The 16629-nt window shown below is 40.5% G+C and overlaps 1 protein-coding gene across 1 annotated transcript in view; it reads left to right on the top strand.

Annotated features, from left to right (window-relative positions):
* The window catches only part of prkd1 (protein kinase D1), an 83962-nt gene extending 67570 nt beyond the window's left edge, over window positions 1–16392 (top strand). The window contains exons 18-20 of the mRNA XM_039785450.1: window positions 934–1040; window positions 10620–10705; window positions 16294–16392. Of these exons, the coding sequence (XP_039641384.1) occupies window positions 934–1040; window positions 10620–10705; window positions 16294–16392 (292 nt within the window). The remainder of the gene's footprint in view (window positions 1–933; window positions 1041–10619; window positions 10706–16293) is intronic.
* Window positions 16393–16629: the final 237 nt, after the last annotated feature.

Genomic DNA, 16629 nt, shown 5'->3' with positions numbered 1-16629 from the left:
GTCTCTTTATATAGGCCTTAGTGGTCCCCTAATACTGTATCTGAAGTCTCTTTTATATAGACCTTAGTGGTCCCCTAATACTGTATCTGAAGTCTCTTTTTATATACAGTACAGTATCTCACAAAAGTGAGTACACCCCTCACATTTTAGTAAATATTTCATTATATCTTTTAATGGGACAACACTGAAGAAATTACACTTTGCTCCAATGTGAAGTATTAAGTGTCCAGCTTGTGTAACAGTGTAAATGTGCAGTCCCCTCAAAATAACTCAACACACAGCCATTAGTGTCTAAACCACTGGCAACTAAAGTCAGTCCACCCCTATGTTAAATTCCCATAGAGGCAGGCAGACTTTTATTATTAAAGGCCAGTTATTTCATGGATCCAGGATACTATGCATCCTGATAAAGTTCCCTTGGCCTTTGGAATTAAAATAGCCCCCCCCACATCATCACATACCCTTCACCATATCTAGAGATTAGCATGGTTTTATGTTGGTTAGCCTAATAGCTGGTATGGTGAAGGGTATGTGATGATGTGGGGGTATGATGAAGGGTATGTGATGATGGGGGGGTATGGTGAAGGGTATGTGATGATGGGGGGGTATGATGAAGGGTATGTGATGATGGGGGGGTATGGTGAAGGGTATGTGATGATGGGGGGGTATGGTGAAGGGTATGTGATGATGGGGGGGTATGGTGTGTCTGGGCACAGGTCGGGAACAGCTAGTATACCGCTCGCTTTACTCCGCTGTTTATATTATCATTTTCTTCTCATAGTTGTAACTTGTAGTCCTCCGCAAATGTTGACCAACAAAAGACAAGAATATTAAACCTAAAAGCGAACTATGACATCATCACCATTACATAACTATTAACTGAATTACAGTTTGATTCTGAAATATATTTTCTGTATTTCATGTCAAACTCAGTCTCAGCGGGACGTTCCCTTTCAACGAAGACGAAGACATCAACGATCAGATCCAGAACGCTGCCTTCATGTACCCTCCTCATCCCTGGAAGAAGGTTTCTCAGGAAGGTATGTAACATCGCTGCTGAGTGGATATTCAATTTTGATCCAAGATCCAAAAATGTTCTTCAAAGCTTGACCTCTGGCTTCACCCAAAAACATAGCCTTGAACATGAAAACAGCCCCGAAATCACCATCACCAAACTCCACCAGACTCCATGTAAATAATCAGGACTTTTATCATCGTAAAACACACTTCATTCAAAGCTGACAGAAACTAAATAAAACTATCAAAAGCCGTCTTGGTTCATCTTTCCACTGTTCCAACAATCACCACTCTGGTTTGGTTGAAATAAACCCTTAATTCACCCATTTACATGTGGAGATATGCTGGCTCTATACACTCTAAAAGTCCTGATTATTTACATGGAGTCTGGTGGAGATATGCTGGCTCTATACACGCTAAAAGTCCTGATTATTTACATGGAGTCTGGTGGAGATATGCTGGCTCTATCCACACTAAAAGTCCTGATTATTTGAATGGAGTCTGGTGGAGATATGCTGGCTCTATACACGCTAAAAGTCCTGATTATTTACATGGAGTCTGGTGGAAATATGCTGGCTCTATACACACTAAAAGTCCTGATTATTTGAATGGAGTCTGGTGGAGATATGCTGGCTCTATACACGCTAAAAGTCCTGATTATTTACATGGAGTCTGGTGGAAATATGCTGGCTCTATACACACTAAAAGTCCTGATTATTTACATGGAGTCTGGTGGAGATATGCTGGCTCTATACACGCTAAAAGTCCTGATTATTTACATGGAGTCTGGTGGAAATATGCTGGCTCTATACACACTAAAAGTCCTGATTATTTGAATGGAGTCTGGTGGAGATATGCTGGCTCTATACACGCTAAAAGTCCTGATTATTTACATGGAGTCTGGTGGAGATATGCTGGCTCTATACACGCTAAAAGTCCTGATTATTTACATGGAGTCTGGTGGAGTTTGGTGATGGTGATTTCGGGGCTGTTTCATGTTAAACTAAAACGATCTTACTCTTTAACTAAAAGGTCTATCTCTGTAGGGATCCATCCCATAATGTTCTCAGACACTTAGAATAATAATCTGAGTCTGTCGGCGGCAAAAACAGAACTTTTAGTGGATGCTAACTGATGCTGAACATCTGTCCTGTAGGATTACATTACGGCCCGGTTCACAGCTCCCGGTTACTTCGCTCTTGCTCGATACTGGACTTCACATTAGTCGATTAGACACAAATGCATGGGGATCCAAACAGGTTGACATGAAATTACCATTTAATGTCTCATAATAACCCTGGTTTTTAGAAACCTGGACAAGCCAGCAGGAGCAATCCAACAGAAATCAGGATTTTGTGGCATTTAAACACCTTATTCATGTTTCTGATCATTCTCAGCCATGTTTGTAGGAGCGTCCGCAATGTATTATCTCTTCCCGTATATGTGCAACACGTTGTCCTTGCGGTCCAAAAGTGTCCAAAAAATACTAGAAAAAGGCGCCAAAAACACTGGCAAAATAACGTTTTATAATGGAGACACGTAATATATTATATATATATATATATATATATATATATATATATATATATATATATATATATATATATAGTCAGTCAATGCTGTTGATTGGATCCATGTGAACGTATAAATGGCAAAAAAAATAATTTAAATTTCTTTTTTTCAATGTGACAAATGTTAAAAAATATGCAACTAAATCACAACTAAAACTTTTGAAAAATGACAAAAAAAATGCGAAAAAAAAACCTTTTAAAGAAAATTTAAGAATGCGATAAAAACGTAAAAAAAAAGAAGGCAAAAATACGTTAAAACAATGTCCAAAATACTCGGAAAAAGGCGCCAAAAACAAGTCAAACTAAGCGACAAATGTTGGAGGAAGAGACACAATCTTAAAAAAAAAAATACCCAACAAATACGCAACAAAAACGTCTAAAAAAAATATAAATATAATATAAATTTTAATTATATTATTATTATTTAAATATGAATTTTAATTATATAAAATAATTATAAAATAAAATAAAAAATTATTATAAAATGCAACCAAAAAAACCCATATGTGCAACACGTTGTCCTTGCAGCTGTAATTCTGCTGCTGTGTGACTCATGTAGTCGCCGTCATTGTCTCTAAATGTGTTTGTGTTGGCTGGAAATCGTCCTGTTGACTCTGAGACAGATTTAAATCAGCCTGACTCACTCTCTCTCGCTGCTCCCCCCCCCTCCCCCCCAAAGTGCTTTTATAACCTCCCCTATCCACCTCCTCATACTGCCGCAGAGACTCCGGCTGAGCTTCAAAATAAACGTTTTCTGTCAGCCGCGGGAGGATTAAATGTCAGAGAATAAAATCTTTTAGTGCGTCAACCAAACTGCATTTGCAAAAGATCACTTTTTAAAGAAGGAAGACACTTTTAAATGGAGTCTGTTATACAACTCATCATGTCCCTCTGCCCACGAACACGTTTCAAGTTTTACAACAGAGACACTTAAAGTGCCCATATTATGAAAAATATCACTTTTTCTGGTGATTTGGGGTGTTATTTTGTGTCTCTGGTGCTTCCACACGCATACACACTGTGACTAAAGTCCATCCATGGTGTTCTGAGTGAGATCTGGTTTCTGAATGTGTCCTGCCTTCAGTCTCCTGGTGAGCTGTTCAGAATCTGAACGGCTTTCTACGGCACCAGCCGAAACGAGCTGGCTAACCGCAACATGCTAGCTCGTTCTCAATAGCAAAGCACCGCTACAACACACACAAGTTCACCATAATCTCCAGAAGAACTACTTCCATGTGCTCCCTGGTTTAGAAGAAGTCTCCCAGCTGATCCTGCCTTGGAACTGACTGAAGTCGGAGAAACAGCCTTTCTTTTACTGTCTATGGAGCTAGCTGACATCATCTACGATCTGAGCTACTGAGCATGTGCGAGTGCAATCAAAGATAGTACAGAAGAAGAAGAAGAAAAGATGTCTCACTCTGTAGCTAAAACAGAGACCTGAACACAGGGTGAAAAGAGGAGCTGCAGCAATGTGCAGTACAACAAAAATATGGTTTTTTTTGAAAATTAAACCATGTAAACCTATTCTGGTACAACCTTAAAATACAATTATGATCCTGAAAATGAGCAGAATATGAGCGCTTTCAATAAAGAAGTTGTATTGTGAAGATGAACGTAGAGGGAATATTACGCAGCTTCCTTCACAGAGAGATGAAGTCAGTCAGTGCTGTTGATTGGATCCATGTGAAAGTATAAATGGCAACAAAAAACGTAAATTTCTTTTTTTAAATGCGACAAATGTTAAAAAATACGCAACAAAACATCTAAAAAAAACTAAAAAAGGCAAAAATTATATTAAATAATAATAATAATAATAATGAATTTAATTTATATAGCGCTTTTCAAGGACTCAAAGTCGCAAAATGCGAAAAACAAATGTCAAAAAACTGTCCAAAAAAATACTTGAAAAAGGCGCCAAAAGTCCAACAAAACGACAAATGTTGGAGGAAGATAGAAAAACTTCGAAAAAAAACCCAACTAAATAAAGCGGGAAAAAAAATCATAAAAAAGACGCAACAAAAACACAACAAAATTTAATTAAAAAATGCGACAAAAATGTTTAAATAATATGCAACTAAAATGAAACAACTGATATATATATATATATATATATATATCAGTCCCTCCAGAAAAACGTGATTATGTGATCGCATAATTCAATGCATAATCAGCCAAAGTCTGCATATTTATGCGGGGGGGGGCGCATTTTTTCAAATATGCCGCACTTTCCCCGCATAAATTGCTGATTTCCTCGTAAAATATGCAGTGCTTGCATGATTTCATAATCCCCGCATTTTCGTTGCGAAAAAGTCCCATAATATATCTTAGCAGAAAGTTGAAAAATGTTGCGTTTACTTCACACAAGAGCAGCCATTTTCCCCTATTGCCATGGGAACGTTACGAAGTGACCCAATTATATATATAAATATGTATATTATATTATTATATATTATTAACGATTTTTGAAAGTCTGTCTCTTTTGTATCTTTTATTTCCCTCTGTTTAGACTATTACTTTTATTTTTACTTTCATATTATATTATTTGTATATATTTTTGTATCTTATTTGTTTACTTATTGCAATGACTGAATATCTGTAAACTACTTTTGGAGATTAAGTTTAAAAAAAGCATTGTGCTGGGAGAGGAATCACTTTTTTTTCTCTTTTTCATCAAACTGCAGTTTTTGCAAGTTCTTGCAATTTCAAGCGCATAAAATTGCATAAATATCATATAGCATATTCCATCGCATTTAAAAAAAAAACGTGGCGCATAATCAAGGATTTTGCCCAAGAATAATCACAAAAAACCCCGCTTTTCTGGAGGCTGATATATATATATATATATATATATATATATATATATATAGTGTGTATGTATGTGTGTGTAGCAAAAAATATATATATATCATGTAGAGTATATATATGAGAAAGAAGATTCCGAGAAGTGCAAACCCCCAGCAACCAAAGAACTTAAACAAAATGTACGATTGTAGAGAGACACCCCCGAAAAAACCCAAACAAAATCCCACCAACACAAAAAAACAAACAAACAACATACAAAAATTATAAATACACACACACAAAAAACACACAACACACACACACAAAACAAAACACAAACAACACACACACACACACAAAACAACACACAACAAAAAAACACAACAACAACACACAACAACACAACACACACACACACAACACAACACACACACACACACACACACACACACACAACACACAAACACACAACAACACACACACACACAAACACACACACAAACACAACACACACACAACACACACACAACACACACACACAACACAAAAACAAACAAACAAACAACACAAATACATATATATACATATACATTTACATATTATATATATATATAAGTAAAATAAAAAAAAAAGAAAGAGAAAGAGAGGAAGAAGGGAGAGAGAGAGAGAGAGAGAGAAGAGAGAGAGAGAGAGAGAGAGAGAGACAGAGAGAGAGAGAGAGAGAGAGTATGTATGAGTGTGTATTCTTGTGCAGGTCCATTCATGTGCATAATGCCGAGCGATTGAGGGCCCCCGCAGACCTGAGGGGCCCCCAGAGCTGTTCAGACTGCTGACCCCTGAAGAAATGTTAACATCATGTTAGCTTTGCTCATTAGCCCCGTCTGGCCCCGCACCACAGGGGGGCCCTGACCCTACATCCTCCCTCCTTTCCTCCTCCCCTCCTTTCCCTACATCCTTCCCTCCTTTCTCCCTCCCTCCCTCCCTCCCTCCCTCCTTCCCTCTTTTTTCCCTCCCTCCCTTCCTCTGTCAGACACTCGCTCCACTCCAACATTTACATAACTAGGCCTGTAACCCTTGTGTTTTCTCCCCTCCCTCCCTCCCTTCCTTCCTCCTTTCCCTACATCCTCCCCTCCTCTCCCTCCCTCCTTCCATCCTTCTCCCTCCCTCCTTCCTTCCATCCTTCTCCCTCCCTCCCTCCCTTCCAACGTTTTGGTCGTCTTTTTTGACACTTTTGTCTGCCCTTTTTTGACATTTCTTATTAAGCTGTTACCAGGTCTTTGTCACTTTTCCGGACGTTGTCATTTTTTTCCAAGTTTTTTTGTCACTTTCTTTTGAAGTTTTTGGAAGATTTTGCCGACATTTTTGTCTGACATTTTTGCCCCTTTTTCCGACATTTTTCAACGTTCTATTATAATTTTTTTCTTTACGTGCTATAAAATGGAATAAAACACCCAAAATCAATTCAGCAGTGGACTGATCGTTTATTTAACTTCAGAATCAGAAATACTTTAATAATCCCAGGGGGAAATAATTTTCGTTACCACTCCAGGTATACAAACAACAAATAAAAACAACATATATTATCAATAATTAAACACATAAATAAAAACAAATATACAGTAATAATATATCAAATATGAAGTGTACAGCGATAATGTGCAAATAGTTTAAATAAAAAGAGAAAATGAATTGTCTGTTGAGATGATTATAGTGCGATAAAAAAGAAGTGATTGTCTATTGTCTCTAACTTGTGAAGAGCGTTGTATGGAACCATCCACGTTATTTTGTTTTATTTTAGGTTGAAAGAAATCAAAATTTCTGATATAGAAACTATTTAAAAAATGGGTCAGATTTGACCCCCGAGGACATCAGGAGGATTTAAGACCAAAGATTCAGGCGAGACGATTGTAAACTTGCAACGCGCTGGCTGCCAGTTTAACCAATGAGACGAGACGGTGTATCACCTCCATAAATACTTTGTTTTTATGCTAATTCAGAGGCTGGGTTACCTTCATAGGCCGGTGCCTAAACAGTGCCTGAACCGATACTAAAAAAAAAATAGGGTAATAGGGTATTTTACAATAACTTTGAATGCACCACGAAGCTTACTAGTTTCAAGTGAACGCACCACGGCTGTGTTGTTTTTCCGATAACTGCAGCTGCACACTACTTAACTACTAACTAACTACTCTCTAGTGAAATACAGACACCCTTTACACTGTTTAGCTGTCAGCATTTTCACCGTGTTTACTCCAGCTGCTAGCTAACGCTAGGCTAACGTTACCTGCTGTCAAGTGAAGTGTTTACTAGCTAACGGTAGGCTAACGTTTCCTGCTGTCAAGTGAAGTGTTAACTAGCTAACGGTAGGCTAACGTTACCTGCCGTCGAGTGAAGTGTTAACTAGCTAACGGTAGGCTAACGTTACCTGCCGTCGAGTGAAGTGTTAACTAGTTAACGGTAGGCTAACGTTAACTGCTGTCAAGTGAAGTGTTAACTAGCTAACGCTAGGCTAACGTTACCTGCTGTCAAGTGAAGTGTTAACTAGCTAACGGTAGGCTAATGTTACCTGCTGTCAAGTGAAGTGTTAACTAGCTAACGGTAGGCTAACGTTTCCTGCTGTCAAGTGAAGTGTTAAATAGCTAACGGTAGGCTAACGTTTCCTGCTGTCAAGTGAAGTGTTTACTAGATAACGGTAGGCTAACGTTACCTGCTATAGTGAAGTGTTAACTAGCTAACGGGTATGACGTTACCTGCTGTCGAGTGAAGTGTAAACAAGCTAACGTTACCTGCCGTCGAGTGAAGTGTTAACTAGTTAACGTTTCCTGCCGTCGAGTGAAGTGTTAACTAGCTAACGGTAGGCTAACGTTACCTGCCGTCAAGTGAAGTGTTAACTAGCTAACGGTAGGCTAACGTTACCTGCTGTCAAGTGAAGTGTTAACTAGCTAACGGTAGGCTAACGTTACCTGCCGTCGAGTGAAGTGTTAACTAGCTAACGGTAGGCTAACGTTACCTGCCGTCGAGTGAAGTGTTAACTAGCTAACGGTAGGCTAACGTTACCTGCCGTCGAGTGAAGTGTTAACTAGCTAACGCGGGTAACGTTACCTGCTGTCAAGTGAAGTGTTAACTAGCTAACGGTAGGCTAATGTTACCTGCTGTCAAGTGAAGTGTTAACTAGCTAACGGTAGGCTAACGTTTCCTGCTGTCAAGTGAAGTGTTAAATAGCTAACGGTAGGCTAACGTTTCCTGCTGTCAAGTGAAGTGTTTACTAGATAACGGTAGGCTAACGTTACCTGCTGTCGAGTGAAGTGTTAACTAGCTAACGGTAGGCTAACGTTACCTGCTGTCGAGTGAAGTGTAAACAAGCTAACGTTACCTGCCGTCGAGTGAAGTGTTAACTAGTTAACGTTTCCTGCCGTCGAGTGAAGTGTTAACTAGCTAACGGTAGGCTAACGTTACCTGCCGTAAGTGAAGTGTTAACTAGCTAACGGTAGGCTAACTTTACCCGTCGAGTGAAGTGTTATAAACGGTAGCGGGGCTAATGTTACCCCGTCGAAAGTGAAGTGTTAACTAGCTAACGGCAGGCTAACGATTACCTGCCGTCAAGTGGAAGTGTTAACTAGCTAACGGACGGCTAACGCTACGCCGTCAGTGAAGTGTTAACTAGCTAACGGTAGGCTAACGTTACCTGCTGTAAAGTGAAGTGTTAACTAGCTAACGGTAGGCTAACTTTACCTGCCGTCGAGTGAAGAGTTAACTAGCTAACGGTAGGCTAACGTTACCTGCCGTCGAGTGAAGTGTTAACTAGCTAACGGTAGGCTAACGTTACCTGCCGTCGAGTGAAGTGTTAACTAGCTAACGGTAGGCTAACGTTACCTGCCGTCGAGTGAAGTGTTAACTAGCTAACGGTAGGCTAACGTTACCTGCCGTCGGTGAAGTGTTTACTAGCTAACGGTAGGCTAACGTTACCTGCTGTCGAAGTGAAGTGTTAACTAGCTAACGGTAGAATAACGTTACCCTGCCGGCGAAGTGAAGTGTTAACTAGCTAACGGTAGGCTAATGTTACCTGCTGTAAAGTGAAGTGTTAACTAGCTAACGGCAAGTTAACGGTTACCGTCGAGTGAATAGCTAACGCACTTGCTAACGTTACCTGCCGTCGAGTGAAGTGTTAACTAGCTAATGGTAGGCTAACGTTACCTGCTGTAAAGTGAAGTGTTAACTAGCTAACGGTAGGCTAACTTTACCTGCCGTCGAGTGAAGAGTTAACTAGCTAACGGTAGGCTAACGTTACCTGCTGTCGAGTGAAGTGTTAACTAGCTAACGGTAGGCTAACGTTACCTGCCGTCGAGTGAAGTGTTAACTAGCTAACGGTAGGCTAACGTTACCTGCCGTCGAGTGAAGTGTTAACTAGCTAACGGTAGGCTAATGTTACCTGCTGTAAAGTGAAGTGTTAACTAGCTAACGGTAGGCTAACGTTACCTGCTGTAAAGTGAAGTGTTAACTAGCTAACGGTAGGCTAACGTTACCTGCTGTCGAGTGAAGTGTTAACTAGCTAACAGTAGGCTAACGTTACCTGCTGTCGAGTGAAGTGTTAACTAGCTAACGGTAGGCTAACGTTACCTGCTGTCGAGTGAAGTGTTAGCGTCACGTCACGTGCAGCGAGTTGCCTCTAAAGTCTGTTTCGCAGCATCAAAGAGCAGCGCAGAAGGCATTTAATTGGCACAGAAATGAGGTACCGAAATCCACGTTGCAGTTCGGTCCGGTAGATACCGGTCGGTTAGGCACCGGTGCCGTATTAGCACCGGTTTTGGTACCCAACGCTACATAACAGTGATATGAAGAAAAGATGTGCCCTTGGATTCATTCAGAACTTTAGTTTGATAACGTCATCCATAAATAAATGAATGAAACAGACAATTAATTGTATGGTTTAATTTGCAATTGTTACAACTCTACTCATCACTTCTTCCTCCCTTCCTTCCTACCTTCCTTCCTGCCTTCCTTCCTTCCTTCCTTCCTTCCTTCCTTGCTTCCCTTCCTTCCTGCCTTCCCTCCTTCCTGCCTTCCTTCCTTCCTTGCTTACCTCCTTCCTGCCTTCCTTCCTGCCTTCCTTCCTTCCTTCCTTCCTTCCTTCCTCCCTCCCTCCCTCCCTTCCTTCCTTCCTTCCTTCCTTCCTTCCTCCCTCCCTCCCTCCCTCCCTCCCTCCCTCCCTCCCTCCCTTCCTCCCTCCCTTCTTTCCTTCCTTCCTTGCAGCTATTGACCTGATTAGCAACCTGCTGCAGGTAAAGATGAGGAAGAGATACAGTGTCGACAAGACCCTCAGTCACCCCTGGTTACAGGTAAGATTCACAATCAAAATCAAACATTTATTCTGAAGCATTTTTGCTGAATTTATCTGAATGTTAAATTAGCGAAATTGAGAGAAAACCAACAGAAAAAAGTGACATGTAGTTAAGGTGTCCTTCAACCAGCAGTAACCTGAGCTCAACTGCATCCTTGACTCCTTCACTCGCTTCCTTTCCTCACGTCTAAAGCGTGATTTATGGTTGTGCGGAGGCTCCACGCAGAGCTTTATCTGTAAGGGACCTGAAGTTCATAATTGTGCGTTGGTGTGTGTGTCGATCTCTTGAAGAGAACAGAAGGGCGTGTGTGTGTGTGTGTGTGTGTGTGTGTGTGTGTCTGTGGGTGTCTGTGGATGTGTGTGTGTGTAAGTGTGTGTGTCTGTGGGTGTGTGCGTGTGGGTGTGTGCGTGTGGGTGTCTGTGTCTGTGGGTGTCTGTGGATGTGTGTGTGTGTAAGTGTGTGTGTCTGTGGGTGTGTGCGTGTGGGTGTCTGTGTGTGTGTGTGTGTGTGTGTGTGTGTGTGTGTGTGTGTGTGTCTGTGTCTGTGGGTGTCTGTGGATGTGTGTGTGTGTAAGTGTGTGTGTCTGTGGGTGTGTGCGTGTGGGTGTCTGTGTCTGTGTGTGGGTGTGTGTGTGTGTGTGTGTGTGTGTCTGTGTGTGTGTGTTTGTGTGTGTCTGTGTGTGTGTGTGTCTGTGGATATGTCTGTGTGTGTGTCTGTGTGTGTCTGTCTGTGAGTGAGTGAGTGTGTGTGTGTGTGTTTCTGTGTGTGTGTCTGTGTGTGTGTGTGCGTCTTTGTGTGTCTGTTTTTTTGTGTGTGTGTGTGTGTCTGTGTTTGAGTCTGTGTGTGTGTCTGTGTCTGTGTGTTTCTGTGTGTGTGTGTGTGTGTGTGTGTGTGTGTGTGTGTCTGTGGCTGTGTGTGTGTGTGTGTGTGGATGTGTCTGTGTGTGTGTGTTTGAGTCTGTGTGTGTGTCTGTGTTTCTGTGTGTGTGTGTGTGTGTGTGTGTGTGTGTGTGTGTGTGTGTGTGTGTGTGTGTCTGTGTCTGTGGCTGTGTGTGTGGTGTGTGTGCGTGTGTCCTGTATCCTCGCTCATAGCTCCTCAGAGATCCCTCCTACATCCTCGCTCATAGCACCTCCTTGATTAATGCCTATATTCATCAGCATTTACTGAAAGAAATTTGATTAATAGCTTAAACTTGACTCAACTTATAACTGAGCCCACAAGACTTACTCTTACCTCTAAATCTCTTTTGGATTGGGCCCTAATTTGTCACCCGGAACGAATAATTAAATCTGGGGTACTACCAGACTGTTTTAGTGATCATCACATGATTTATTGTATTTGGAAAATTATGAAGCCACGTCTCCCTCCTAAATTTATCAAGGTAAGGCAAACCAAATTTTTCAATAGTGACCAATTTATTGATGATTTGCAACAAATTAATTGGTACAGGCTCAATCTAATTCCATTTATTGATGATGCTTGGGATTTTCTATATACTGAGCTTCAGAATGTTATAAACAAGCATGCTCCTTGGACCACAGTTAAAGTTATAGGTAGTCACTTACCGTGGGTAAATGGAGACCTTATTAATCTCTTTAAACAGAGGGATAGGGCTTGGTGCAAATTTCGACATACAAAATACACTGCTGACTGGGAAGAAACGAGAAACTCCAAATCAAATGATTTAAAAAATTGTTTAATGAATGATTTTAAAAACCCACGACAATTCTGGAAACAGGTTAATAATGTACTTAGGAGATCTGGGCGGGCTACAACTAATTTGAACCTCAATAATGAAAGCATAGATGATCCAGCTACCATTGCTAATGCTTTTAGTTTGCATTTTTACCTAACACCACAAGTACTGACTTCTACTTTTCAACCTGATCTGGTCCCTTGTTTCCAGCCAGGCAGTTCTTTTTTATTTACAGAGGTCAGCCCAGCTGATGTGCAAAGGACCATAAGTGAACTGTCCTCTATCAGTGGTGCTGGTCCAGATGGCATCGAGAATAAGTTTATTAAAATTGGTTCTCATGTACTAGCAGTGCCATTGGCCTCACTTTTTAAGTTGTCGTTCTCTTCTTGTAAATTTCCTTTAGCCTGGAAATGTGCCAAAGTTATCCCACTTCACAAGGGTGGTGATCATGAAAATATTAATAATTACAGACCCATCTCAATCATTAATAGTGTTGTAAAAGTTTTTGAGAAAATAATTTTCTTCCAATTATCGAACTATTTATCTGACAATAACCTATTATCTCAGTGCCAATCTGGATTCAGAAAACATTTTTCTACTACTACAGCACTTCTAAAATTTACCAATGATGTGTTTTTGAGTTTTGATAATCGTATGTGTACAGGTGCATTATTTTTAGATCTTACTAGAGCATTTGATTTAGTTGATCATTATCTACTCTTAGACAAATTGTACTCGGTTGGTCAGTCTACTTCTTCATTGCTTTGGTTCAATTCTTATTTACACAATCGTCGTCAGTGTGTGTCTTTTGGGGGCAGCATCTCTGATTTCACTGGCATTGACCGAGGAATTCCTCAAGGTTCCTCTCTCGGGCCTTTACTTTTTTCGATATTTATCAATGATCTTCCGCGTAGTTGCACTGAATGCAATATCCAACTTTATGCTGATGACACGGTCATTTATTGTTCTAAACCTAATATTTATGACATCAGCACTACATTACCAAATGGTTTCGATTCCGTCCAGCGGTGGCTATTGTCCAACAAGCTTCTACTTAACAAATCAAAATCATATTTAATGCTTTTTCAAAAAAAGCTGAATCTTTCATTTGAAAAAATTCACTACAAATTACATTTCTTGATCAAATTCCCATAAAACCTACTAGGCAGGTCAAGTATCTTGGCCTTTGGCTTGATTCTGATCTTTCTTTTAGCACTCATGTACATAATATAACTAATAAGCTCAACTGCTCACTTAGAATTTTATACCAATCAATTAAATGTTTTAATTTTCCTGTCAGAAAAAGAATTGTTTCTCAACTTTTATTGCCAATTTTGGATTATGCCGACATCGTGTATCAAAATACTACAGCCTCCTGCCTTCAGTCCCTTAACACTGCCTACAATAGCCTGTGTAGATTTATTCTCCGCTGCCCCTACAGAACACACCATTGTGAAATGTACCATCAACTGTCCTGGCTGACCCTACCAGATAGAAGGCATTTTCATTGGTTACAATTTTATTTTTAAATGTACTTATATGGACTATCCTTCTTATTTAAAACAATATCTAATCTTATTTAGCTCATTTTATAACTTGCGACACAATAACCAAATTTATTTTCTCATTCCTCGAATTAATAAAGAAATAGGAAAATATGCATTTCAATATAAAGCACCTTATGAGTGGAATAACCTTCCAATTTCAATTCGCTCTTTGACTTCCTTTCCAATGTTTAAAAATGCCCTAGCTCAACATCTTCAGAATACATGCAATTGTTTTTAACTATATGTGTATGTATTCTCTTTTTTTTTTGGAGATCTATGTGCTGGTTTGAGTGCACAGGTCAGGACAGATGCTGGAGCATTATTGGTGTTCACTACTTCACTACTGCTCTACTGTGGTTACCACTGATGGAGTTGATACCTTAAACAGGACTAAATGAAACCTATTTTAAGCATGATGCATTAACTCCTTACATTTATGTGTGCATACGTGTTTACTGGTGTCTAGATGTGTGTTTCGGTACATATATATATTTCATGTGTTTACTTTGTTGAGGGATGAGTGAGCAACCTTTGGAGAGTCTTGTGTGTGTGTGTATATGTCTTGTTTGTATGAGTTATATATTATATATTTTTGCTTTTGCTCTTACCATTTTCGTAAAGTAAGTTGTTTTTTATTGTTGTTTTGTTTGTTTTTTGTCTTTTCTTCTGTTTGACTGCCACTGCAAGGTCAGTGTCTATTTCTGTACCTGGACTCGAGGACCCCCCTCGAAAACGAGATGGTTCATCTCAAGGGGTTATTCCTCCGCAATAAATAAATGTCAAATATATCTGTACATATCATTTGGGAAAATGTGAGTAACATACTTCTTATTTGTACTTATTTTTACGATGCTTTCAATGTTGTTGTTTTTTTGACATTTTTGTTTAGCTATTTTTCAGCACTTTCTTTGCTGTTTTTGTTGTCTTTTTTAAAGGTTTTTTTGGCGCATTCTGTGATGTTTTTGATGCATTTACAGCTCTATGGTCTTGCTACACCGCAGATGCATTCTGGGGTTGTTTGCACTTCTGTAAACCAATCACAGTCGTCTTGGGCGCTGCTAAGCTCCGTACGCAGTGTCGTTAAAAATAAATAAGAAAGTAAGTGTCAAAAGAAGCATAAATAAATGATGAAAAAAGTGACAAAAAGTTATCAACTGAAAAACATTTTGACAAATAGTCAGTTTTTACAGAACAGGCTGCCAGTTTGGTGTCTCCACCAGGACTACCAGATGTTTTGAAATGTCTGCGGGTGCATTTGTTTTCTCCACCAGGACTACCAGATGTTTTTAAATGTCTGCGGGTGCATTTGTTTTCTCCACCAGGACTACCAGATGTGGTTTACTGTCTGAGGGTGTGTTTGGTTTCTCCACCAGGACTACCAGATGTGGTTAAATTTCTGCGGGTGTGTTTGGTGTCTCCACCAGGACTACCTGATGTGGTTAAATGTCTGCGGGTGTGTTTGGTGTCTCCACCAGGACTACCAGATGTGGTTTACTGTCTGAGGGTGTGTTTGGTTTCTCCACCAGGACTACCAGATGTGGTTCACTCTCTGAAGCTGCGTTTGGTTTATTTACCAGGACTACCAGATGTGGTTAAATTTCTGCGGGTGTGTTTGGTGTCTCCACCAGGACTACCAGATGTGGTTAAATGTCTGCGGGTGTGTTTGGTGTCTCCACCAGGACTACCAGATGTGGTTTACTGTCTGAGGGTGTGTTTGGTTTCTCCACCAGGACTACCAGATGTGGTTCACTCTCTGAAGTTGCGTTTGGTTTATTTACCAGGACTACCAGATGTGGTTAAATGTCTGCGGGTGTGTTTGGTGTCTCCACCAGGACTACCTGATGTGGTTAAATGTCTGCGGGTGTGTTTGGTGTCTCCACCAGGACTACCAGATGTGGTTTACTGTCTGAGGGTGTGTTTGGTTTCCCCACCAGGACTACCAGATGTGGTTCACTCTCTGAAGTTGCGTTTGGTTTATTTACCAGGACTACCAGATGTGGTTAAATGTCTGCGGGTGTGTTTGGTGTCTCCACCAGGACTACCTGATGTGGTTTACTGTCTGATGGTGTGTTTAGTGTATCCACCAGGACTGCCAGATGTGGTTAAATGTCTGCGGGTGTGTTTGGTGTCTCCACCAGGACTACCAGATGTGGTTTACTGTCTGAGGGTGTGTTTGGTTTCTCCACCAGGACTACCAGATGTGGTTAAATGTCTGCGGGTGTGTTTGGTTTCTCTACCAGGACTACCAGATGTGGTTTACTGTCTGAGGGTGTGTTTGGTTTCTCCACCAGGACTACCAGATGTGGTTTACTGTCTGAGGGTGTGTTTGGTTTCTCCACCAGGACTACCAGATGTGGCTGGACCTGAGGAACCTGGAGTCCCGGATGTGGCTACATCACGGCGCACCCCCCACCGGCTTGGCCTGTTGTGTGGTCCGATGATTCCACGGGCCTCAATGGGCTATGGCTGTTTCCGTGGCCTACATGGCTGCACAAACCACCGAAAGTAGCAACAAAGGAACAACAAAAAAAAAAAAAAAAAAAAAAAACAAACAAAAAAAAAAAAAAAACAAAAAATTTTAAAAATTAACCATTCCATCTGTTCCCTTACTGCACCTTCGTCCACATGAGGTCCACTTCCTCTTGTGTTCCGTTGTACATCTTCTGATCTCCTACACA

Source organism: Perca fluviatilis, chromosome 20, assembly GCF_010015445.1.
Source record: "Perca fluviatilis chromosome 20, GENO_Pfluv_1.0, whole genome shotgun sequence".
NCBI classification, from domain to species: domain Eukaryota; kingdom Metazoa; phylum Chordata; class Actinopteri; order Perciformes; family Percidae; genus Perca; species Perca fluviatilis.
This window is presented reverse-complemented; position numbering and strand designations above follow the sequence as displayed.